General features: G+C 32.2%; 1 protein-coding gene across 1 annotated transcript; it reads left to right on the top strand.

The window, feature by feature from the left end:
• Window positions 1-147: 147 nt before the first annotated feature.
• On the top strand, window positions 148-25,450 carry ftsj3 (FtsJ RNA 2'-O-methyltransferase 3). The gene is made up of 19 exons (XM_073844118.1): window positions 148-291; window positions 1,078-1,183; window positions 5,683-5,729; window positions 5,814-5,893; window positions 5,964-6,258; window positions 10,228-10,343; window positions 10,445-10,549; window positions 10,642-10,742; window positions 10,821-10,907; window positions 10,989-11,129; window positions 13,779-13,914; window positions 13,994-14,190; window positions 18,838-18,955; window positions 19,040-19,257; window positions 21,213-21,307; window positions 21,398-21,500; window positions 21,583-21,766; window positions 24,680-24,774; window positions 24,864-25,450. The coding sequence occupies exons 1-19, from the start codon at window positions 225-227 to the stop codon at window positions 25,129-25,131; spliced, it is 2,559 nt and encodes an 852-aa protein (XP_073700219.1). The 5' UTR covers window positions 148-224; the 3' UTR covers window positions 25,132-25,450.
• Window positions 25,451-26,390: the final 940 nt, after the last annotated feature.

The following is a 26,390-nucleotide window of genomic DNA, read 5'->3' as shown; positions in this document are numbered from 1 at the left end:
TGAAATATTAATTCTAAGCTCATTTATGAAGTGAGAGAAAGAAGAGGCGTGTTTTTAAAAGAAATCTACATTTGTGAATAAAAAATGTGAAAAGTGATAAGTCTGAGGGCACTGACGTCATCTCCCGGCGCCGCGGAAACACACGTGTGGCTCCAGTCGCGCGGCGTTACTCGGTGGAAAGTGTCCGGGAAAAGCGAAGAAACTGATCAATTTATACAGCAAACATGGGTAAAAAACTGAAAGTCGGAAAAACCAGAAAGGACAAGTTCTACCATCTCGCAAAAGAAACCGGTGAGTCGCGTAAACACGAACGTTAAGATACATGTGCGTGAGATCACCAAGTACCACGTTATTACCGTGTGTTTTGGACGTTTACTGTGGTCATAACTGAAGTTGTATTGATTGTAATAGCTTGATATTCCTCAAAGCGTCTTAGAAATATCATGCTAGTCACTCAGTAGCATCTGACACTACTGACCATGGTAATGTCATGGGGACGTTTTAAAACACTTAACGTGAAAAACGCTTAACGTACGTAAAAAAACGACCAGGAAGCCCCAAATTTCTGTCAAACCTTACTTGTAACAAACACTAACTACTGTCAAAAGAACGAGCCCTTATTCCACAGATAAAGTGAATAATATCGCGTTAAGCGTTTTCTCCCCATAGAAGCCCATAATAAGGAAACAGCTTAACCTGATATTATTCACTTTCTATGCTGAATGAGATCCCATTCTTTTGACAGCAGAAAGTGTTTATTATAAGTAAAATTTGACAGAAGTTTGGTTTTCCCTGGTCGTTGTTAAGGTACGTTAAACCACGTTAAGCTGTTTCCTTATAATGGGCTTCTATGGGGAGAAAACGCTTAACGTGATATTATTCACTTTATCTGTGGAATAGGGGCTCGTTCTTTTGACAGTAGTTAGTGTTTGTTACAAGTAAGGTTTGACAGAAATTTGGGGTTTCCTAGTCGCTTTTTGCGTACATTAAGCCACGTTAAGTGTTTTAAAACGTCCCATGTCATGCTGTGTGAATGTCAGTTACTGTGTTTTGCTCATGTATGGTGTTGTATTTCAGGTTATCGCTCCAGATCGTCGTTTAAACTGATTCAGCTCAATCGTAAGTTCCAGTTTCTACAGAAAGCTCGGGCTCTGGTGGATCTGTGTGCGGCTCCGGGAGGATGGTGGGTAAACTGACCTGATAAACCTGGTTTATGTTGAACTAACCCTAACTAGGGCCCTGTCAAATCCCTTTCGTTTTCTCCCCAGATTGTATTATTTCTTAATTTTTTCCTATTTAGTTTTCGGGATATGCTTATTGTCCCCCAAATTGATATCTTGTATTTTGCCCTCAGTTTTAGTTTTTATTAAAGTTAAAGTTGTATTATTTGCCAAATTCCATTTTTTGTTGTTGTGCTTCTTCTGTTAAATCTGTTTTGTCCTTTACCAAATTTAGTTTTGTTGTTATTTTATTGTTTCTGAGAATTATTCTTTTCCAAATTCTGTTTTCTTTCTGTGAAATCTGTTTTTTCCCCTAAATTCTGTTATCATCTTTTCTGAATTACTTTTTTTTTTTATGTTTTTTTTTGTTTCAGTGATATCCATGTTGTTCCTTCTCAAATTCTATTTTTGATTTTAATTTTCTGTGATATTCATTTCATTCTTTCCCAAGTTTTTTTTTATTTTTTTTGCGAAATTGTTTTCATTTTCCCCTAAATTCATCTTTATTCTTTCCTAAATTCTGTTTATTTTTTTCTATGGATTGTTGTATTTTTTTTCCCCCCAATTTTTTTTTATTCTTTCCTAAATTCTTTTTTTTTCCTGTCAGGTTTTATTTTCCTTCAAATTCAGTTTTCCCCCCTTAAATTCTGATTAAATTCTTTCCCAAATTCCCTTTTTTCTTTTTCATGGTGAAATCATGGTTTTATTTTCCCTTAAAATCATCTTTGTTCTTTCCTAAATTCATTTTATTTTTATTTTACATTTCTGGAAATCCATTTTTTTCCTAATTTTTTTATTCTTTCCTAAATTATTATTTTTTCTGTCAAATGTTTTATTTTTCCTCAAATTCTGTTAAAATTCTTTCCCAAATTCCCTTTTTTTCTTATATATCCATTTCATTTTGTGAAATCTGTTTTATTTTCCCTGAAATTCAGCTTTTTTTCTTTCCTAAATTTAATTTTTCTAACCTTTTCACTTTTCTTTTCACATCACATCTCAAAAACAGTTTTTTCTGTGAAATCCGTTTTATTTTTTCCTAAATCGTTTTATTTTCCGAATTCAATTTTTCTGTGAAATTCTGTATTATTCTTTCCTAATTTTTTTTTCTGTTTAAATTTTCGTATTTTTCCCAAATTTAGTTTTTTTTTCTTCTGTGTAATCCATTTTATTTTTTCTTCATTCTTTTTTTATTCTTTCCTAAATACATTTTTTTTCTGTCAAATATTTTATTTTCCTTCAAATTCTGTTTTATTTTCCCTCGAATTCTGTTTAAATTCTTTCCCATATTTCCTTTTTTTTTTCTGTGATATTCATTTTTTTTTTTTCTCAAGTTCTTTTTTGGTGAAATCTGTTTTATTTTCCTCTAAATTCAGCTTTATTCTTTCCTGAATTCATTTTATTTTTCTTTGACATTTGCTTTACTCTTTCCATAAATTCCAGATGTTTTTTCTGTGAAAGCTGTTATATTTTTTCCTAAATTGTTTTCTTTCCCAAATTCCGGTTTTACTTCTGTGAAATCTGTTTTATCCCTCCCTCATATTATTTTTTTTCCTAAATTCATTTTTTTCCTCTGAAATCCATTTTTTTTATCCTCATTCTTTTTTTATTCTTTCCTGAATTAATTTTTTCTGTCAAATGTTTTATTTTCCCTCAAATTCTGTTTAAATTCTTTCCCAAATTCCCTTTTTTTCTGTGAAATCCATTTTATTCTTTCCCAAGTTCTTTTATTTGTGAAATCTTGTTTATTTTCCCCTAAAATTAGCTTTATTTGTTTCTAAATTCATTTCATTTTTCTGTAATTTTTTTCTTTGACTTTTGCTTTATTCTTTTCTAAATTCTGTTTTTTTTTCTGTGAAATCTGTTTAATTTTTTCCTAAATGGTTTTCTATCCCAAATTCCATTTTTACTTTTTATTTGAAATCTGTTTTATCCCTCCCCCATATTCTGTATTATTCTTTCCTAATTTCTTCTGTTTAATGTTTCTTTGGTATGTTGTATTTTTCCCAAATTCAGTTTTTTTTCTGTGAAATCCATTTTATTTTTCCTCATTCTTTTTATTATTTCCTAAATTCCCCTTAAATTCTGTTTTAATTTTTTTTCCAATTTCCCTTTTTTCAGTGATCCATTTTGTTCTTTTCCTTTTTTTTGTGAAATCCATTTTACTTTCCTACAAAATCTGTTTTATTCTTTTCCAAATTAAATTTCTTTTGTGTTCCCAAATTTAGTTTTGTTGCAGTTGTATTTTTTCTGTGTATTATTCTTTTCCATTTTTATTATTCCATTCTTGTGAAATCTGTTGAATTTTCCTCATTTTTTAATTAATTTATTTTTGTTTTAATTTTAACTATTCTGTTTTAATAGTTAAATTCAGTAAAATTTTGGTAAACAAAAAGCATGTTTATATGTATAATTGAAATAATGAAACATATACAATTTAACAGTACAACAAATTATTAAACGATTAACCAAAACGGACCGTGAAATCTAGTCTAGTTAATTTTGTCTTCTTTTTTTCTAGATTTATTTTAATGTTTTATTTAAATTTGTATCATCAAAAAGCTTATCAGAAAATTTTATCATGTTATGTATTTATTTTAATTCTTTTCCATTAAAACAGAATCCAGAAAAATTTAACCAAAAAAAAAAAAAAGGCAAAAACATTAAAACGGGGGGAAATAAAACACGAAAAAACTTTTTCACTTTTAGTTTTTTCCTGTTTTATTTCCCCCCATTTTAATGTTTTTGCCTTTTTTTCTGTTTTTTTTTTTTTTCGGTTAAATTTTTCTGGATTCTGTTTTAATGGTTAAAATAAATTTTAATAAGCAAAAAGTCTAATTAATAAACAAAGTAACATACAATTTAACAATGTAGCAAATAATGAAAAGTTCAACAAAAATGTTTTTAAGGCCCTGTGAAATCTTGTCTTTTTCTTTGTTTGTATGGATTGCATTTTAATGATTTATTCAAACTTAATTGAATTCAGAAAAATACACATTTATTATCAAAAACGGTGGTTGATAAAGTAAGGCGTGAAACATTACCAATTAAATCAATCTTTAAAAATCTAAAGTTACTTTTATTTATTTATGTATTGATTCGTAAACAGTGCTCCACAGCAGAGGTTTACAGCAAATATTAAAACATGGAAAAAACTCTTTGACTTTGTTTAAAAGAAGAACATTCTCATTGTTTTATTATGACTTTGAAAAGTACAGTCGTGGCCAAAAGTTTTGAGAATTACATAAATATTGGAAATTGGAAAAGTTGCTGCTTTAGTTTTTAAAATAGCAATTTGCATATACTCCAGAATGTTATGAAGAGTGATCAGATGAATTGCATAGTCCTTCTTTGCCATGAAAATTAACTTAATCCCGAAAAAAACTTTCCACTGCATTGTTAAGAAGGCTTCAGGGCGTCCAAGAAAGTCCAGCAAGTGCCAGGATGGTCTCCTAAAGAGGATTCAGCTGCGGGATCGGAGTGCCACCAGTGCAGAGCTTGCTCAGGAATGGCAGCAGGCAGGTGTGAGCGCATCTGGACACACAGTGAGGCCAAGACTTTTGGAAGATGGCCTGGTGTCAAGAAGGGCAGCAAAGAAGCCACTTCTCTCCAAAAAAAACATCAGGGACAGATTGATCTTCTGCTAAAAGTATGGCGAATGGACTGCTGAGGACTGGGGCAAAGTCATATTCTCCGATGAAGCCTCTTTCCGATTGTTTGGGGCATCTTGAAAAAGGCTTGACCGGAGAAGAAAAGGTGAGCGCTACCATCAGTCCTGTGTCATGCCAACAGTAAAGCATCCTGAGACCATTCATGTGTGGGGTTGCTTCTCATCCAAGGGACAATTTTGCCCAAAAACACAGCCATGAATAAAGGATGGCACCAAAACATCCTCCAACAGCAACTTCTTCCAACAATCCAACAACAGTTTGGTGAAGAACAATGCATTTTCCAGCACGATGGAGCACCGTGCCATAAGGCAAAAGTGATAAATAAGTGGCTCGGGGACCAAAACGTTGACATTTTGGGTCCATGGCCTGGAAACTCCCCAAATCTTAAAACCTGTGGTCAATCCTCAAGAGGCGGGTGGACAAACAAACACCCACTAATTCTGACAAACTCCAAGAGGTGATTATGAAAGAATGGGTTGCTATCAGTCAGGATTTGGCCCAGAAGTTGATTGAGAGCATGCCCATGTCCTGAAAAAGAAGGGCCAACACTGCAAATACTGACTCTTTGCATAAATGTCATGTAATTGTCGATAAAAGCCTTTGAAACGTATTTCAGTACATCAGAAACAACTGAAACCAAGATCTAAAAGCAGTTGAGCAGCAAACTTTGTGAAAACTAATATTTGTGTCATTCTCAAAACTTTTGGCCACTACTATACATGTACAATATTAATAATTTATTCATCCAAAAAGTGCCAGTTGTGACCATTTCATGATCTCTCTTTGACGCTCAGGTTGCAAGTGGCAACGAAGTTCATGCCGGTGTCCAGCCTTATCATTGGTGAGTTGTTTTTTTTTGATTGGATTTGATTTGTCTGTGATTCGGACAGGCTCCAGGTTTAACTCCCTGTTGTTTTGCCGTCAGGTGTGGATCTGGTGCCGATCAAACCCATCCCGAATGTGGTCACGCTGCAGGAGGACATCACCACAGAGAAGTGCAGACAGGTGTGTGTTTCTGCTTTAGTGCGCTCAGATGCTCGTGGCCCATTCGTGACGTGACCGTCTCTGTGTTCAGGCTCTCAGGAAGGAGCTGCAGACGTGGAAGGTGGACGTGGTGCTGAACGACGGCGCGCCGAACGTGGGAGCGAACTGGCAGCACGACGCCTTCTCTCAGGCCAACCTCACGCTGATGGGCCTCAAGCTGGCCTGCGAGTTCCTGAACAAAGGCGGCACCTTCATCACCAAGGTCTTCCGCTCCAAAGACTACCAGCCGCTCATGTGGATCTTCCAGCAGTTCTTCAAGAAGGTTCAGGCCACCAAACCGCAGGCCTCCCGAAACGAGTCCGCCGAGATCTTTGTCGTCTGCCAGGGTACAGCTAACTGTCTTTTGTTTTTTGTCTTCTCTAATTCTGTCCAAGGTTCTACGGGGCGAAAAAATATTTAGGAGCACCAGTGCTACTGACCCGATCAGCCATATTTGTGACCCTGGAGCACAAAACCAGTCTTAAGTCGCTGGGGTATATTTGTAGCTATAGCCAAAAACACATTGCATGGGTCAAAATTTTTGATTTTTCTTTTATGCCAAAAATCATTAAGAGATTAAGTAAAGATCATGTTCCATGAAGATTTTTTGTAAAATTCCTACTGTAAATATATCAAAATGTAATTTTTTATTAGTAATATGCATTGTTAAGAACTTAATTTGGACAACTTTAAAGGTGATTTTCTCAGTCTTTTTGATTTTTTTGCATCCTCAGATTCCAGATTTTCAAATAGATCTCTCTCGGCCAAATATTGTCCTATCCTAACAAACCAGACATCAATAGAAAGCTTATTTATTGAGCTTTCATATGATGTATAAATCTCAGTTTTGTCAAATTTAACCTTATGACTGGTTTTGTCGTCCAGGGTCACATTTGTGTTGTAATGCATCACGGACATATCTCACAAATCCTTTCATAAACCGTGTATGAAAGGTGTAGAGAGAGTGTAAATAAGAGCTTTTAATGATTTTACCCTTAGTTTGTAAATGAGATAATAATTTAAAGGTGCCATAGAATGGAAAACTTTATTCACCTAGGCATAGTTGAAGAATAACAGTTCTGTACATGGACATGACATACACCATTGTTTCCTCCTCCTTATATAAATCTGGTGTTTGCAAAAGACAAAATAGGCTAATGAAATGAGCCGCTCTGTGAAACAGCCAATCAGAGCAGAGCTCCTCATTATTATTCATGAACCTTCCAAATAAGGTAATAACAGACCGTTTAATTCTAGGGGCAAATTCTAGGGTTGTGAGTGAACTTGTAAAACCGTTTCTGGAGAATGAAGATATCAGAGAACCATTTAAAATATTGTATCAATGCATACTATGGCACCTTTAGTACATTTAAATAAACTAGATTAAAAAAAAAAGTTTGTCAAGACAAACTTTAAGGTGGCTTGAGAAAGCCGGACCAGAAATTTGGAACATTTGAAAGCTTTAAAAAGTTAAGCATTAGAATGTTTCTAGCGTGATTAGCATGTTACTAGCATGCTGTTAGCATCATTTTATAACGATTATCTTTTTAGCATGTTTATCATGTTATGTTAACACGTTGCTAGCGTGATTAACAAGTTGTTAACATGATTCTAGCATGATTACCACTTTGCTAACATGCTTTAAACATGCTAGCAACATGCTAATCATGTTAAAACCATGATTAGCAAGTTGCTAGCATGTTTATTGCATGATCAGCAAGTTGCTAGCATGTTTATAGCATGATTAACATGTTATTAACAAGTTGTTAACATGATTCTAACATGATTACTAAGTTGCTAGCATGATTCTAACGTGTTTACCAAGTTGTTAACATGGTTTTAGCATGATTAGCATGTTGCTAGCATGTTTATAGCATGATTAGCAAGTTGCTAGCATGTTTATAGCATGATTAACATGTTGTTAACAAGTTGTTAACATGATTCTAGCATGATTACTAAGCTGCTAGCATGATTCTAACATGTTTACCAAGTTGCTAACATGGTTTTAGCATGATTAGCATGTTGCTAGCATGTTTATAGCATGATTAGCAAGTTGCTAACATGTTTATAGCATGATTAACATGTTGCTAGCATGACTTTATCACGACCAGCATGTTGCTAGCATGACTTTATCACGATTAGCGTGTTGCTAGAATGATTTTATCATGATCAGCATTTTACTAGCATGCTGCTAGCATGTTTAGCATGCTACTAGCACATAATTAGCTTGTTTCTAACGTGATTAGCATGTCACTGGCATGATTCTAGCATGATTAACATGTTTTAGCATGTTTTTAGCATGATTCTAGCATAATTTGCATGTTTTACCATTATTCTAGCATTATAACCATATTGTTAACATTATTCTAGCACGATTAGCGTGTTACTAGCGTGATTAATATGTTGCTAGCATGATTTTATCACGATAAGCGTGTTGCTAGAATGATTTTATCGTAATCAGCATTTTACTAGCATGCTGCTAGCATGTTTAGCATGCTACTAGCACATAATTAGCTTGTTTCTAACGTGATTAGCATGTCACTGGCATGATTCTAGCATGATTAACATGTTTTAGCATGTTTTTAGCATGATTCTAGCATAATTTGCTTGTTTTACCATTATTCTAGCATTATAACCATATTGTTAACATCATTCTAGCACGATTAGCGTGTTACTAGCGTGATTAATATGTTGCTAGCATGATTTTATCACGATAAGCGTGTTGCTAGAATGATTTTATCGTAATCAGCATTTTACTAGCATGCTGCTAGCATGTTTAGCATGCTACTAACACATAATTAGCTTGTTTCTAACATGATTAGCATTTTTTAACATGTTTTTAGCATGATTCCAGCATGATTAGCATGATTCTAATGTTATTAGCATTTTGCTAGCATGATCCTAGCACGATTAGCATGTTACTAACATTTTGTTAGCATGATTCTAGCACGATTAATATGTTACTAGCATGATTAACATGTTACTAGCATGTTTTAACATGATTCTAGCATGATTAGCATGTTACTAGCATGTTTTTAACATTTTGGCATGATTAACATGATTTTACCATGATTCTCGCATGATTAGCATGTTACTAGAATGTTTTAGCATTATTTCACATGATTAACATGTTTTTAACATGATTCTAGCATGATTAGCATGTTACTAGTATGTTTTTAGCATTATTTTAGCATGATTAACATTATTTTACCTTGATTTTAGCATGTTACTAGCATGTTTTTAACATTATTTTAACATGATTAACATGTTTTTAACATGATTCTAGCACGATTGGCATGTTACTAGCATTTTGTTAGCATGATTCTAGCACGATTAATATGTTACTAGCATGATTAACATGTTACTAGCATGTTTTAACATGATTCTAGCATGTTACTAGCATGTTTAGCCTGTTGTTAACATGATTGTAGCATGATTAGCATGTTTTTAACATTTTGGCATGATTAACATGATTTTACCATGATTCTCGAATGATTAGCATGTTACTAGAATGTTTTAGCATTATTTCACATGATTAACATGTTTTTAACATGATTCTAGCATGATTAGCATGTTACTAGTATGTTTTTAACATTATTTTAGCATGATTAACATTATTTTACCTTGATTTTAGCATGTTACTAGCATGTTTTTAACATTATTTTAACATGATTAACATGTTTGTTAGCATGATTCTAGCACGATTAGCATGTTACTAGCATTTTGTTAGCATGATTCTAGCACGATTAATATGTTACTAGCATGATTAATATGTTACTAGCATGATTAACATGTTACTAGCATGTTTTAACATGATTCTAGCATGATTCGCATGTTACTAGCATGTTTAGCCTGTTGTTAACATGATTGTAGCATGATTAGCATGTTTTTAACATTTTGGCATGATTAACATGATTTTACCATGATTCTCGCATGATTAGCATGTTACTAGAATGTTTTAGCATTATTTCACATGATTAACATGTTTTTAACATGATTCTAGCATGATTAGCATGTTACTAGTATGTTTTTAGCATTATTTTAGCATGATTAACATTATTTTACCTTGATTCTAGCATGTTACTAGCATGTTTTTAGCATGATTAGCATGTTAGCCAGTTTCTAGCATCTAGCAAGTTAGTTTGAATGAGTTTGAATGGATTAGAAATAGTACATAGAAGAGAAGCTTGATTGAGTCTCAAGGGATTCTGGGAGCTTTGACACTACATTCATTAAATCCATCACCTGTTCTATAACTGTCTATATTGGGTTTTTTTATCCGTCTGTCAGTATTAATATATTCCTCTTCACCACAGGGTTTGTGGCTCCCGATAAAATTGACAACAAGTTCTTCGACCCCAAACATGCTTTCAAAGAGGTCGACGTACAAGTGAAAACTGTCAAAGACCTGGTTAGCAAGAAAAAACCCAAAGTATGTCTTATTACGCTTTACTTGCCTCAACATTCAAATATCTGTATTATATTTAGATTTATTTATCATATTTGTACTATTTTTTTTCTGCTGTGTTTCAGGCTGAAGGCTACAGCGATGGAGATCTCACTCTGTATCACACGTTCTCATTGACCGAATTCCTAAAAGCCGAAAACCCTGTTGATTTCTTGAGCAAAGCCAATCAAGTATGATTTCAGATCTCTTCAGTTTAATGCCAGGCATCGTTGTGCATATATTTGTTAGTTTCTACTTCTAATTTCCATCCGTTTTTCTCCAGATAACCTTTGATAACCCTGAGCTGGAATCCCATCCCATCACATCCCCAGAAATCAAAGAGTGCTGCTCCGATATTAAAGTCCTGGGCCGAAAGGAACTGCGGTGAGTCCCGGCGTCTGTTGACCATATATGGAGAGTCAGTGTTTTGAGCTGAAATCTGATTGGCTGTTGTGTCGTTAGTCTGCTGTTGTCATGGAGATCCAAGCTGAGGAGGTTCCTGGCTAAACGGTTGAGGCAGGAAGCCAAGGAAATGGACCAGGAAATGAAGTACGTCATTATCTCATTATAGAATTCACCAATTGTAGATTCAAATTCTCTTAATAACTATGCGTTTTATCACGGTTTTAGCTCAAGCGGCGACGATAGCGATATTGACGAGAAGGAAGGCAAGAAAAAGGGAGCCGAAAAGGATGAGGAAATCGATGAGGAAGAGGAGATGGAGAAGAAACTGACGGAGATGAAAGCCGAAGAGTTGGCCGAACTGAAACGGTAGAGTTTCTTTTTTTTGTTGTTTTTTTTTTGTTCCAGCTATCATTTGCTTGTTCTTTCATTAGTTCGTTCTAGCTGTCATTTGTTTGTTCAATCGCTTTTGTTCTAGCTAATGTTCGATTGTTCTTGTATTCGTTTGCTTGTTTGTTCTAACTATCGTTTGTTTGTTCTAGCTGTCCTATCTATCGGTCTGTTGTTCGTTTATTTGAGATATTTGTTCTGTTGTTCTTCTCTTTCTTTTGTTTGTTCGTTATCATTTGCTTGTTCTTTTGTTTGTTCTAGCAGTCATTTGCTGGTTTTATCTTTTTTTTGTTCTAGCTATCGTTCGTTAGTTTTATTTGTTTGTTCTAGCTATCATTCGTTAGTTTTTTCTTTGTTCTAGCTATCATTTGTTTGTTCTAGCTATTGTTCGTTTGTTTTATTTGTTTGTTCTAGCTATCAGTCGCTTGTTCTTTTGTTTGTATATTTAAGCTATTTTTTGCTTGTTATATCTATCTATTTATCTATCTATCGTTGACTTGTTCTTTCATTTGTTTGTTCTAGCTATCGTTTGCTTGTTCTATAATTTGTTCTTGCTATCATTCGTTTGTGCTGGCTGATGTTCTTTCATTTGTTTGTTCTAGTATGTTCTAGCTATCGTTCGCTTGTTATATCGTTTTTGTTCTAGCTGACGTTCGCTTGTTATATCGTTTTTGTTCTAGCTATCGTTCGCTTGGTATATCGGTTTTGTTCTAGCTATCGTTCGCTTGTTATATAGTTTTTGTTCTGCTATCGTTCGCTTGTTATATCGTTTTTGTTGTAGCTATCGTTCGCTTGGTATATCGTTTTTGTTCTAGCTATCGTTCGCTTGGTATATCGTTTTTGTTCTAGCTATCGTTCGCTTGGTATATCGTTTTTGTTCTAGCTATCGTTCGCTTGTTATATCGTTTTTGTTCTAGCTATCGTTCGCTTGTTATATCGTTTTTGTTCTAGCTGTCGTTCGCTTGTTATATCGTTTTTGTTCTAGCTATCGTTCGCTTGTTATATCGTTTTTGTTCTAGCTATCGTTCGCTTGTTATATCGTTTTTGTTCTAGCTATCGTTCGCTTGGTATATCGTTTTTGTTCTAGCTGTCGTTCGCTTGGTATATCGTTTTTGTTCTAGCTGTCGTTCGCTTGTTATATCGTTTTTGTTCTAGCTATCGTTCGCTTGTTATATCGTTTTTGTTCTAGCTATCGTTCGCTTGTTATATCGTTTTTGTTCTAGCTATCGTTCGCTTGTTATATCGTTTTTGTTCTAGCTGTCGTTCGCTTGGTATATCGTTTTTGTTCTAGCTGACGTTCGCTTGTTATATCGTTTTTGTTCTAGCTGTCGTTCGCTTGTTATATCGTTTTTGTTCTAGCTGTCGTTCGCTTGGTATATCGTTTTTGTTCTAGCTGACGTTCGCTTGTTATATCGTTTTTGTTCTAGCTGTCGTTCGCTTGTTATATCGTTTTTGTTCTAGCTATCGTTCGCTTGGTATATCGTTTTTGTTCTAGCTGTCGTTCGCTTGGTATATCGTTTTTGTTCTAGCTATCGTTCGCTTGTTATATCGTTTTTGTTCTAGCTATCGTTCGCTTGTTATATCGTTTTTGTTCTAGCTATCGTTCGCTTGGTATATCGTTTTTGTTCTAGCTATCGTTCGCTTGTTATATCGTTTTTGTTCTAGCTATCGTTCGCTTGGTATATCGTTTTTGTTCTAGCTGTCGTTCGCTTGGTATATCGTTTTTGTTCTAGCTGTCGTTCGCTTGGTATATCGTTTTTGTTCTAGCTGTCGTTCGCTTGGTATATCGTTTTTGTTCTAGCTATCGTTCGCTTGGTATATCGTTTTTGTTCTAGCTATCGTTCGCTTGGTATATCGTTTTTGTTCTAGCTGTCGTTCGCTTGGTATATCGTTTTTGTTCTAGCTATCGTTCGCTTGGTATATCGTTTTTGTTCTAGCTGTCGTTCGCTTGTTATATCGTTTGTATATTTTATCTATTGTTTGCGTGTTATATCGTTTGTTTTGTTCCAGCTAACGTTCACTTGTTTTATTTGTTTTTTCTTTTGTTCTATTGTTGTTTTGTTCTAGCTATCGTTAGTTTGTTTGTTTTAGCTATCATTCACTTGTTCTTTCATTCGTTTGTTGTAGCTATTATCCGCTTGTTCTATTGTTTGTTTGTTTATTCTAGCTATCGTTCACCTGTTTCGTTCGTTTGTTCTGGCTGTTTTTTTGTTTGTTTTTTCTAACTATCATTCACTTGTTCTTTAATTCATTTTTGTCAAGCTATTCACTTGTTTTTACATTCATTTGTTCTAACTATTGTTTGCTTTTTATTTCGTTTGTTTATTCCAGCTACTGTTCGCTTGTTCTTTCGTTTGTTTATTCTAGCTTCTGTTTGCTTGTTCTGTCATTTTTGTTCTAGCTATCGATCACTTGTTTTATTGTTTGTTTGCTGTCATTCTTTTCTTTCATTAGTTTGTTCTAGCTGTCCTTCATTTGTTCTATCATTTTTGTTCTAGCTATTTTTCGCTTGTTTTATCATTTATTCTAGCTATCAAACGATCGCTAGAACAAACACGACAGCAATGTACAAATGCGATATTTTATTGTCATTGATGTGATGATCACATGTGTTTTGTTCGTAAACAGGAAGAAAAAGAAGCTGCTGAATGAGCGGCGGAAGCAGAGGGAGCGCATGGAGCTAAAGATGGATCTTCCCGGCGTCTCCATCGCCGACACCAGCGATTCCTCCATGTTTTCCCTCAGAGCCATCAAAAAGGCCCAGGTAAGAAAGCGGTCTGAGGTCTTCAGGATGCTGAGTGACTTCTCAGACCTTGTCCTGATGGTTTGTGTGTGTTTTTCAGGGTCTCAGTGAGATCACTCAGGGAGACATGAAGGTAGCCGATGCTTTAGTGGATGACAATGAAGAGGACGACATACACATCTCTGATGAAGACGAGGACGAGCGCGTGTCTCTGGCCTCTGACCTCGACTCAGACGACCTCGAGGAGATCGAGAAGAAGGAGAAAGAACTCGAGCAAAAGATGCCCAAGAAGAAAAAGTATGGCTCTAGTTTCCTTCCTTTTGCATGGAGTGACATTTAGTTTTTTGAAATATTAAAATATACATAAAATATAATAATATAAATATGTAATAAATTTGTTCTAAATATCTTACTTTTTAAATAAACACAAAATATGTAATGTAGATTAAATAGAATTTCATTAGTTTTAAATTAAAATGTGTATACTTATTTTATACTATTATACATAGTATAAAATATATAAGTTCAATGGTTATAATACATATAATGTATATTGTTTATAGTTTTTATATATAAAATGTAAAAACGTAGTGAAAATGTTGTGTATTTGAAAAATGTTTATATTTTGATTACTTTTTTATTTTAAGTAAACATGATACAATCTAAGTTATATCATGTATTTAAAATATATCATTTAGATGTGTGTATTTTGTTTATATTTTCTGTTTTATCAATATAAAAAATAAATATTGTTTACTTTTTAAATAAACAAAATATATAAATATAGTTATTTAAAATAACGCAAATAATATAAAATGTAATTTTAAATTTGTGAAAAATAAAAATATAAAATTTGTTGATATTTTATGTTTTAAATAAACAATGATACAATATAAATTATATCATGCATTTAAAATATGATTTAAATGTGTAGTTTTGTTTATTTTCTGTTTTATCAATAAAAAATCCAAACTAAATATATTGTTTACTTTTTAAATAAACATAAATATAATTATTTAAAATAAAACAATTAAATAATATAAGAGTGTAATATTAAAAATGTGAAAAAGAAAAATATTAAATATTTGTTGATTTTTTTTTTAAATAAGCAATGATACAATATAAATTATATAATGTATTTAAAATATGTAATTTAAATGTGTATTTTTTGTAGGGGTTTTTTATATTTTCTTTGTTTTATTTATATAAGAAATGATCTAAAATAAATATATTGTTTGCTTTTTTAAATTAACAAAATATATAGTGTAGAATAAATATTTTAATTATTTTTAAATTACAATTAATATAAAAAATAAAACGGTCGAATAATATAAAAATGTGAAAAAAAAATTTAAATATGAAAATATTAAGTAAATATTTTTATGTTGACCTTTTTAAGTAAACAATATAGCACAATATAATTTATTTAAAATATATACTTTAAATCTGTATTTTTTTGTTTATTTTTATAATAAAATATATAAATATTGATTTAAAATAAAACAATTAAATATCAAAATGTAATATTAAAAGTATATGTAAAATATAAAAGTATTAAATATGTTAAATAAATAAATAAATAAATAAATAAATGTATAAATAAATACAAATACACATTTAAATGATATATTTTAAATACATTATATTTCATTTCATTTTCATTTATTTATTTATTCTCTTTTCATGGTAATGCAACATAAAATACCACAACAATACAACAATACAACAAACAAACAAACCATGAAACAAAAGAGAATAGGAGTAGGATGAAGAAAACAATCTTATAGACTCCTACCCCATTCTTATATTTTAAAATTTACAAAATAAATTGGATTAGATGACCTCACAGACATAAAAAACAAAAAATCCATCCAATGATATTAATTCTGCTTACATAACAAGGGAACAAACAAACAAAAATAATACAATAATAATAATTCTGACAACAAAAACGAATCATTGACCCTCTTCTTTGTACAAAATAAATATCTTCTGTTTATACTTATATTTAAATCGCAAAATATTTGAACAACATTTTAGATCATTTTCTAATGAATTCCATCTTTTCACACCAGAAACTGAGACACACATTTGTTTAAGAGTATTTCCAGCAAAAGGTTGTTTAAAGTCATTATTTCTTCTACTTGTCTCACTATTCACAGTAAAGAGAGTTTGCAATCCATCCGGTAACATACAATGTTTTGCTCTATGAACTACTAATAAAGTTTGCAAAGAAACCAGATCCCTCAATTTAAGTAATCCTGACCTCAGAAACAATCTTGTAGTATGTTCTCTTGGAGCAACTCCATTGATTACTCTTATGGCCCTTTTTTGCAAAATAAATAAGGGCATTAAATTAGTAAAATATGAATTACCCCATACCTCCAAACAATACATCAAATATGGCAAAATAAACGAACAATATAGAATTCTCATTGCCTTATAATTTAACATAAACTTTACTTTACTCAAAACAGCAATATTTTTACAAATTTTGTTTCTTACATAAGCTATGTGTGATTTCCATTTAAATTTATCATCAATGAGTACTCCTAAAAACCTAAATTCTGACACTCTCTCAATACTTATCCCATTCAAAGTCAGACAAACATTATCAGGGCATTTTCGATTTGTAAACAACATAAATTTTGTTTTACTTAAATTTAGCGATAATTTATTTTTATTAAACCATTTCTGAAGTACAATCAATTCCTGTTCAACAATTTTAAGTAGTATTTTTAAATTCTTCCCCGATACAAAAAAATTTGTATCATCTGCAAAAAGAACAAAACGTAAAATCTTTGATTCATCACAGAGATCATTAATATATAAAGTAAATAACTTAGGCCCCAGCACAGAGCCTTGGGGGACTCCACACTGCATTATTTCCAACTTGGATGCATATCCCATGTACTCTACATATTGTTGTCTATTTTCTAAGTAACTAGTAATCCAATTCAATACTACTCCTCTAATTCCATATGTCTGTAATTTAGATATCAATATACCATGATCAAGAGTATCAAAAGCCTTTTTAAGATCAATGAAAACTCCAACTGTATAATTTTTATGCTCCAATTCTGTAGTAATGTCCTCTGTGATTTTCATCAAAGCCATAGCTGTTGAACGGGTGCTTCTAAACCCAAATTGATTATCATGTATCAAAGAATATTTTTCAAGAAAATAATCAAATTTTTTAACAAAAAGCTTCTCCAAAATTTTTGAAAATTGAGAAAGCAAAGAAATAGGCCTATAATTTGTGAGACTATGCCTATCACCAGATTTAAAAAGAGGAATAATTCTGGCCACTTTCATTATTTCTGGAAAATAACCCGTATTAAAAGACAAATTAATTATATATTTTAATGGTCTAGTAATACAACATATAGTTTCCTTAACAATGTACATATCTAAGCCATCACTATCACATGAATATTTACTTTTAAATTTAGAGACAGTAGAAATAATTTCACTCTCACTAACTTCGTCCAAAAAAAGAGACTGCATAACTCTACTTTCACCTGTCCAGCTTTTATTTTCATTATATAATGGTATAGTTTTGGCAAGATTCGGACCAACATTAACAAAAAATGAATTAAATTCATCAGCCATTTTTTCACTACTTATCTCAACATTCTGTTCATTCATTAAATATAATGGCTGACTATAATTAATTTTACTGCCCATAACCTCCCTCAAAACCTTCCACATTCTTTTGATATTACTTTTATTTTCCATCAACACATTTGTATAATAATCTTTCTTTGCACATCTCATTATAGTAATCAACTTATTTTTATAAGCTTTATATTTTTTTTCTGCATTTACTGTCCGATATTTTACAAAATCCTGATAAAGCTTATTCTTCTTTTTACAAGATTTCAATAAACCCTTCGTCAACCAAGGTTTATTATTACTTCTTACTTTATCATTCAATATTTTTTTTGGACAATTTTTATTATATAACCATAAATACTTTTTAAGAAATAATTCATAAGCTTTATTTACATTATTCGTATTACAAACATCATTCCACTCTTCTTTCATAAGATCATCCCTAAATCCATTTAATGTTTCCTCAGTTCTTAACCTAATAACTTTACTAAACTTTTCTTTATTATTTTTTATTTCACAAAAGTAAGTTACAAATATTGGGAAATGATCTGTCATATCATTTATCAAAAGACCACTTTTAACCGTTTTTTCAAATTTATTTACAAAAATATTATCAATTAATGTGGCACAATTGGAGGTTATTCGACTAGGCCTAGTAATGGTAGGATAAAAGCCTCTACTATACATTAAATCCAAAAAATCTAGACTACTTGTATGATTAGACACATTCAAAAGATTTATATTAAAGTCCCCGCAGATTACAGACACTTTATTTTCATTCATCCCAACTAATAATTGCTCCAACTTATTATTAAATACCGTGATATCATTTGTTTATCATTTTGTATTTTTTATATAAGAAATTATCTAAAATATATTGTTTGCTTTTTAATAAATATAGAATAAACAATATTGTAATATTTTTTACATTAAAATTTAAAATAAAACAAATTTAAATATAAATCATTTAAAATAAAAATAAGCATGATTTGTTTCTAAAATGCAATGTAAACAATATATTTATTTTAGTTTTTTTTATATTAATTTTATAATTATTAATATAAACATAATACATTTTATTTTTGTAGCCACAATTGTACAATCAAATATTTTGGCAGAAATTGTACTTACCGTGTATTTAATATTTTATTTAAACAGTATTTTAATGTGAAAATTAAATTTAAATTAAATTTATGAAAGATGGAAATTTCGGCAAGAAAAAAAATTAAGATTAATAATTGTGTTTTTGCACAAACAAGAACTTTTTATATAAAAGTTTTTTTGGAGAAATTCATCGCTGTTTTTTTTTTTTTTTTTGCGTCTCGGCAGAGTTTCGTTCGCCGGCGGGCCGCAGGACGAAGATGAAGAGAGCGAAAACGAATTAGTCGTCGAACTGGAAGGAAAAGACGAGAAGAGAGAGCGCGAAACCAACATGTGGTTCAGCAAGGTGCGAATCACTCATATAAACTTTAAAAATTCTAAAATTACAATTTCTGAAATTATTGATGGGTTTTTTTTAACGTTTGTGCAGGACATCTTCGCTGAGCTGGATTTGGGCGACGACGCAGACGCCTTGAGCGAACTTCAACAAACCCAGCTGCTGCAGTCTGGAAAAGGCATAAAGAGGAAAGCGGAAGGGGCGGAGCCTGCCACGCTGAAACAGGAAGTGGCCACGCCGAAAAAGGAAGTAAATGAGGATGAAGACGATAGCGACTCTGATGACGACAGCAGCGATGATGATGATGAGAGGTGAGGCGTGTATGTTTTGGTTTATATTTACGCTGGTTAATGACGTGACGCAAAATAATTGCATACATTCACTTTTTTTTTTTTTTGTGGACCAAGTCTAAATTTTCAGGTTTTAATTTATTTTAAGTTGATTCTTAAGTTGAAATTTTGTTAATATTTTGCAAAAAGATCATGTGACAGGAAATTATGTTAGTAACTCAATTTAAAATGTGAGATAATTAAGTTGGCTTGAATGCTACTTAAACGTATAGGTATTATTATTATTCTTCTGAGACTAAAATTATCAACTCTAACTCCTCCTAGAGATTTAACTCTACAAACTCCAAACTCAGCCCAGATCTTCAGACTGATCTCGCCGCGTGTGCTTTATCTTTTCTAACTGATCCGACTTGCGGGTTTTCCTAAAAATGACGATTAAAACTATGTTCAAATGAGCCAACACTATTCAAACGCCAACTGACAAAACTCCCACAATCCCTTGAGACTCAATCAACCTTCCCTTCTATGTAGACTATGGATACTCATTTAAACTCTACCTATCTAAATCATGCTAACAATGTGCTAACCATGCTAGAATCGTGCTAGTAACTTGTTAATCATGCTAGAAACATGCTAACATCTTGCTAATCATGCAAGAAACATACTACCAACATGCTAATCATGTTAGAAAAATGTTAGCAACTTGCTAATCATGTTAGAAACATGCTAGCAACTTGTTAAACATGTTAGAAACATACTAGCAACTTGTTAATCAATGCTAGACACGTGTTAGCAACTTGTTATTCATGCTAGAAACATACTAGCAACTTGTTAATCATGTTAGAAACATGCTAACAACATGCTAATCATGTTAGAAACATACTAGCAACATGCTAATCATGTTAGAAACATACTAGCAACTTGTTAATCGTGTTAGAAACATACTAGCAACTTGTTAATCATGTTAGAAACATGCTAACAACATGCTAATCATGTTAGCAACATGCTAATCATGTTAGAAACATACCAGCACCTTGTTAATCATGCTAAACACATGCTAATCATGTTAGAAACATACTAGCAACTTGTTAATCATGTTAGAAACATGCTAACAACATGCTAATCATGTTAGAAACATACTAGAAACTTGTTAATCATGTTAGAAACATGTTAGCAACATGCTAATCATGTTAGAAACATGCTAGCAACATGTTAATCATGTTAGAAACATGCTAGCAACATGTTAATCATGTTAGTGACATGTTCATCATGCTAGAAATATGTTAGTAACTTGCTAATCATGTTAGAAACATGCTAGTCATGCTAGAAACATGTTGGTGACATGCTAGTCATATTAAAAATGTTAGTAACTGGCGAATCATGCTAGCAACATGTTAGAAAGCATGTTAATAAAATGTTAATTATGTTAACGACATGCTAGTCATGCTAAAAACATGCTAGTAACTGGCGAATCATGCTAGCAACATGTTAGAAAGCATGTTAATAAAATGTTAATTATGTTAGCAACATGCTAATCATGCTAACAACATGCTAGTCATGCTAGTACCTTGTTTATTATGCTAGCAACTTGCTAATCATGGTAAAACAACTTAAAACATACTAGCAACTTGCTTTTAAACTTCTTTAAAAAAATTAAACTTGGCTTTCTCAAGCCAACTTAAAGTTTGTCTTGACTAACTTTTTTATCTAGTTTGACATTTTGAGGGTACGCTCAGGTATTCTTAGGTATACATGTCAAATGGTATGACCTCAGGAATGCATTGATAATTCATCAATATAATAAAAATGAGTATTAACTTATTATTTTTTTATTTGAAATATTCCCACCAAGGCCACGTACACACTTAGATGTCCATGATAATGCCTGTCAAATTAGATTTTAAATTGAAATGTCAAGTGGTGTAGCCAATTAACGAATTAATTTTGTTTGCTAAAAATACTTTTTTCATCAACAGTGAAATTGCACAAATGAAAAAAGCCTCGGCAGCCGCCGACGAAAAGGGGGCCATGGATGACGACGAATTTCAAGTCGTTCCTGTTGAAAAAATAAGTCAGTTGACAATCTTATTCAACATTTTTCACAATCAGGAAGTAGTTTCATATTTCACGGTTGATATAAATATTTGTTTGTTTTTTGCAGATAAACGTGCACGGATTCTCAACGCGGAGGGTTTGGCTCTCGGCGCTCAGATCGCTGCGTCCAAAAAGCGAGCGCGAGATCTGATCGACGGCTCCTTCCACAGGTCAGATTGCGATAATGACTTCAGAAATATATTATTTGAGCATTACTGAGGTAGTAAAGTTGTTTTTGTGCTGTTTTGGTAGGTTTGCGAACTCTGAGGATATGACAGAAATTCCCGCTTGGTTTGTTGACGACGAAAAGAAGCACCGGACGAGGCCTGTTCCTGTTACCAGGGAGATGGTGGAGGAATACAAGGAGAAATGGCGGGAAATCAACGCCCGGCCAATCAAACGCGTCGCAGAGGCCAAAGCGCGCAAGAAGAGACGGGTAAGACGCTCATGCTGATGTTGACAAATATTGGAAATATTTGAGGACTGGACTTTTCGTTATTTTCCAGATCTTGTAAAATAATGTAAAATTGGCTTCGGAAACTTTTTTTTTTTTTTCTGAGACTAAAATTTCTGACTGCTACTCCTGCTAGAGCTTTAACTTTAAATCTTCAGACTGATCTGGCTGCTATATGTCTTCTAACTGATCGAACTTGTTTTTTTTTTAATAATGAAAAAAACTGGGGAAAATCCCCATAGACTTACATTGACGGAATTTTTAAATTCTGGGAGTTTTGACAGTTGGAGTTTGATTAGCACCAAACTCCAACTGTCAAAACTGTCAAACTAACTTGTTAATCATGCTAGAATCATGCTAGCAACATGCTAGTAACATGCTAACAACATGCTAGTAACATGATAAACATACTAGCAACATTCTAGTAACATGCTAATCATGCTAACAACATGCTAGTAACATGCTAGTCATGCTAACAACATGTTAGTAACGATAAACATGCTAGTAACATGCTAGTCATGCTAACAACATGTTAGTAACATGATAAACATACTAGCAACATTCTAGTAACATGCTAATCATGCTAACAACATGCTAGTAACATGCTAGTCATGCTAACAACATGCTAGTAACGATAAACATGCTAGTAACATGCTAGTCATGCTAACAACATGTTAGTAACGGGATAAACATACTAGCAACATTTTAGTAACATGCTAATCATGCTAACAACATGCTAGTAACGATAAACATGCTAGTAACATGCTAGTCATGCTAACAACATGTTAGTAACGGGGAATAAACATACTAGCAACATGGTAATGACATGTTCATCATGCTAGCAAAATGCTAGTAACTTGTTGATCAAGATAACAACATGCTAATAAGTTGTTAATCATGCTTGTAACCTGCAAATGATGTTAAAACATGTTAGCAACATGCTGGTGACATGTTAACCATGCTAATAAAGTGTTAGTAACTTGTTAATCATGTTAATAATATGCTAGTCACTTGCTAATCATGATAACAACATGCTAATCATGCTAGAAACGTGCTGGCAACGTGATAGCATGTTACTAGCATGTTTTTAACATAATTTGCAAGTTACTAATCATGTTAGAAACAGGTTAGCAACAAGCAAGTAGCATGCTAGCAACATGTTCGTAACTTGCATATTAGAAATGTGCTAATATCACGCTAGTAAACGTTAGGGACATGCTAATTATGCTAACAACGGGCTTCTAACTTGTTAATCATGTTAGAAACATGTTAGAAACATGTTAACAACAAGTTAGTAACATGTTAATCATCCTGGTAACATGCTAGCAACATGCTAGTCATGTTAGAAACATGCAAGTAACTTGCTATCTATCAATGATCCATCAAACTTTAAGTTTTTAAAACTACTTTCACTTCAAACTATTTCAGACTGAAAACCGTCAAAGTTAAAACTTTTTAAACGTATTAAACTTTTTTTTAACTTAAACTTTTTAAACGTTTCAAACTTTCTGGTCCGGCTTTCTAAAGGCAATTTTTTTTTAAAATAATAAAAAATAATATTATTTTTTTTTTATGTAGTTATAGGAGCTATAAGAGTTTCAGTGAGTTCTAATTATTTTTAATACTACTACTAATAAAAATTATTAAATTTAAGAAGTATTTAAAAGAACTTTACAGTTTTCTTTCTTTTTTTAATTTATTATGGTAATCATGATATGATGATGATTATAATAATAATTATTTATTTATTTTATTTTTATATTTTCCAGATCTTGGGGAATTATTTAAAAAAAAGAAAAGAAAAAAATATTTATAGCTGTGAAAATATTGTCTTTCTGTAGTAACTAAGAGTTTCAGTGAGTTCTGATTTGTATGATTTTAATAAAATATTTATACATTTTTTTTATTATTAATATTATATATAAACATATATATTCTGTATTTAAAAGATTTATTTCATTATTATTATTATTATTATTATTATTATTATTATTATTTAATTAATTTCATTGTATTGTATTTTATTTTTGTTATTTTCTGTTATTATTGTAATAATAATAATAATAATAATAATAAAAATATTAATACAAAATTATGAAAGTCTAATTACTTTCTGTAATAGTTATAGGATTTTCAGTTAGTTCTAATTGTTTTTAATATTTTTATAAAACGTTACAATTACTATTGCTTTTTTAAATATTAATATTTATCTTTTTTGTGTTTAAAAGATGTTTACATTTTTCTATCAGTATAGTCTTTAATTTATTCTGATAATAATAATAATTATTATTAATAATAATAATAACAAAATGATGCATTTTTAAAATTCACTATATTGCTGATATTATATAGTTTTTCTAATTAAAAAGGTGTTTAAAAATAGATATTTACATATACTTTTAATTTCCTCTTCCAAAAATAATTTTCAGATTATTATTATTATTATTAATTTTGTATAATTATGTATAAAGATTTTTTTTTAATTGCTTTTAAAACTTTTAGAACTTTTAACAGATTTATATATTTTATTGTTGTTGTTGTTGTTGTTAAAACGCATAATGAAATAATGTAATAATTAAAATAATTGTATAATTAATATAGTGTTAATATTTAAAACAATAAAATGTTTTTTTTTATATATATATATATAAAATGGGTTTTCTCCGTTTTTCAGTTTTTATAACTTATTATTATTATTATTATTAATATTAAAACACACTATTAAATACTGTCTTATTTTTATATTTAATTGCATTTCTGTTGATGTATCTATGTAATATGTTTTTAAAAAAAAAGTTATCCAGTGAAAAATATACAGTTATGTCTGTTTCTGCTGCTGGAAACGTTATACAATCAGACTAAATCCAGTCATTAAATACATGTTTTTCACTGTAGATGCTGAAGAAGATGGAGCAGGCCAAGAAGAAAGCCGAAGCTGTGGTGAACACGGTGGATATTTCAGAGCGAGAGAAGATGGCTCAGCTCAAGAGGTCTGTTTTCGACATTCACACGTCCGCTTTGTTTCATTCCCAACTCACTCAAACCTAATCCTCCTTTTCTCCATCTCTTTGTTTCACAGCATCTACAAAAAGGCCGGCGTGGGGAAGGAGAAGCGTGACGTCACGTACATCAGGGCTAAAAAGGGCGTGGGACGCCGTGTGCGCCGTCCCGCCGGAATCAAGGGCACATTCCGCGTGGTGGACGGCCGAATGAAGAAAGACACGAGAGCCGCTCAGAGGAAGGAGCAGAGGGGGCGGGGCCCTGGAGGGCGTGGCCAAAAGGGAGGGCGGGGCCAGCAAGGAGGGCGAGGCATGAAGACGGGAAAAGGACGTCCGAAAAATAAGTGATGGACGCCGATCTCGTTCAGACTTGATTGATTGAGCTGGTCGTGTCGTATACAAGTCTAGCGCTGTCGTAAGACCTTTCGTTAATGCTCGGACTTTGCCGCACATGATTATAAAATAAGGGTTTGAACCCTTTAAACAGATGTGGTTTTCCGCGTTTTTCAGCATTGTTATAATGCTGTCTTTTCATTTCTAACATACATACTTTGTGGTATATGAACTCCAGGTGTGTACGTCAACTTCCTGATCTTTTTGGATTAATTATGCCAATATATATGTGATTGTTAGTAACATTTTAAATAAAAACAAATTGAATGACAAATTGATGTCTTGTTTAGTAATACTCGTGTATTATATGTTTTTTTTTAATGGTTAACTATGCTGGTAAAATGTGTTTCTTTATCCTTCAAACCTCCACAGTCCTGAATGGATCTGACCAGCTAGCAATTTTTGGTTTCCAGAATGTTTTGCTTATGTTAGTTTCTGGTTCCCAGAATGTTCTCTGCCAGGAAACGTTTACATCAATAGAACCGGTTTAGAAAACATTTCTACATGTTCATGTTTGGTTTTCCATAAAACGTTAATTTTTGGTTGCCAGAACATTGTACTAATGTTAGTTTCTGGTTCCAAAAACAGACATTCTAAACGTTCTTGTTATTACAGATATTCTAATGTTCTCTGCCAAGAAACTGGTTTGGAAAACATTTCCATAACGTTCATATTTAGTTTTCCATAAGAATAACCATATGGCAATGTTACAGGAACGTGTTTTTCAACCTTTTGGTTTCTAGAATGTTCTGTTAACGTTAGTTTCTGGGTCCCAGAATAGACGTTCTAATGTTCTCTGCTAGGAAACTTTGTTTGCATCAATTGAACCTGTTTGGAGAACATGTTTGCTGACTAGTGGATGTTCTTCTGGGTGTTTAATCAAAGTTCAGAATGGATTTGACAAGCTAACATTTTTTGGTTCCCAGAACGTTCTGCTAAATTTATTTTCAGGATCCCAGAGCAGATATTCTAATGTTCCCTGCCAAGAAACTGGTTTGGAGAAACTTCCTGTATTGGTAGTATTTGGTTTTCCATAAGAATAACCATATTGCAATGTTATAGGATTGTGTTTGCTGACTAGTGGATGTTCATCTGAGTGTTTAACTGAAGTTCTGGGTCTAGAACGTTCTGCTAACGTTAGTTTCTGCTTCCCAAAACAGATATTCCAATGTTCTTTGCCAGGAAATGTTGTTTACATCAATAGAACCGGTTTG

The sequence above is a fragment of the Garra rufa genome, chromosome 7 (genome assembly GCF_049309525.1).
Source record: "Garra rufa chromosome 7, GarRuf1.0, whole genome shotgun sequence".
In the NCBI taxonomy this organism is placed as follows: Eukaryota; Metazoa; Chordata; class Actinopteri; order Cypriniformes; family Cyprinidae; genus Garra; species Garra rufa.
This window is presented reverse-complemented; position numbering and strand designations above follow the sequence as displayed.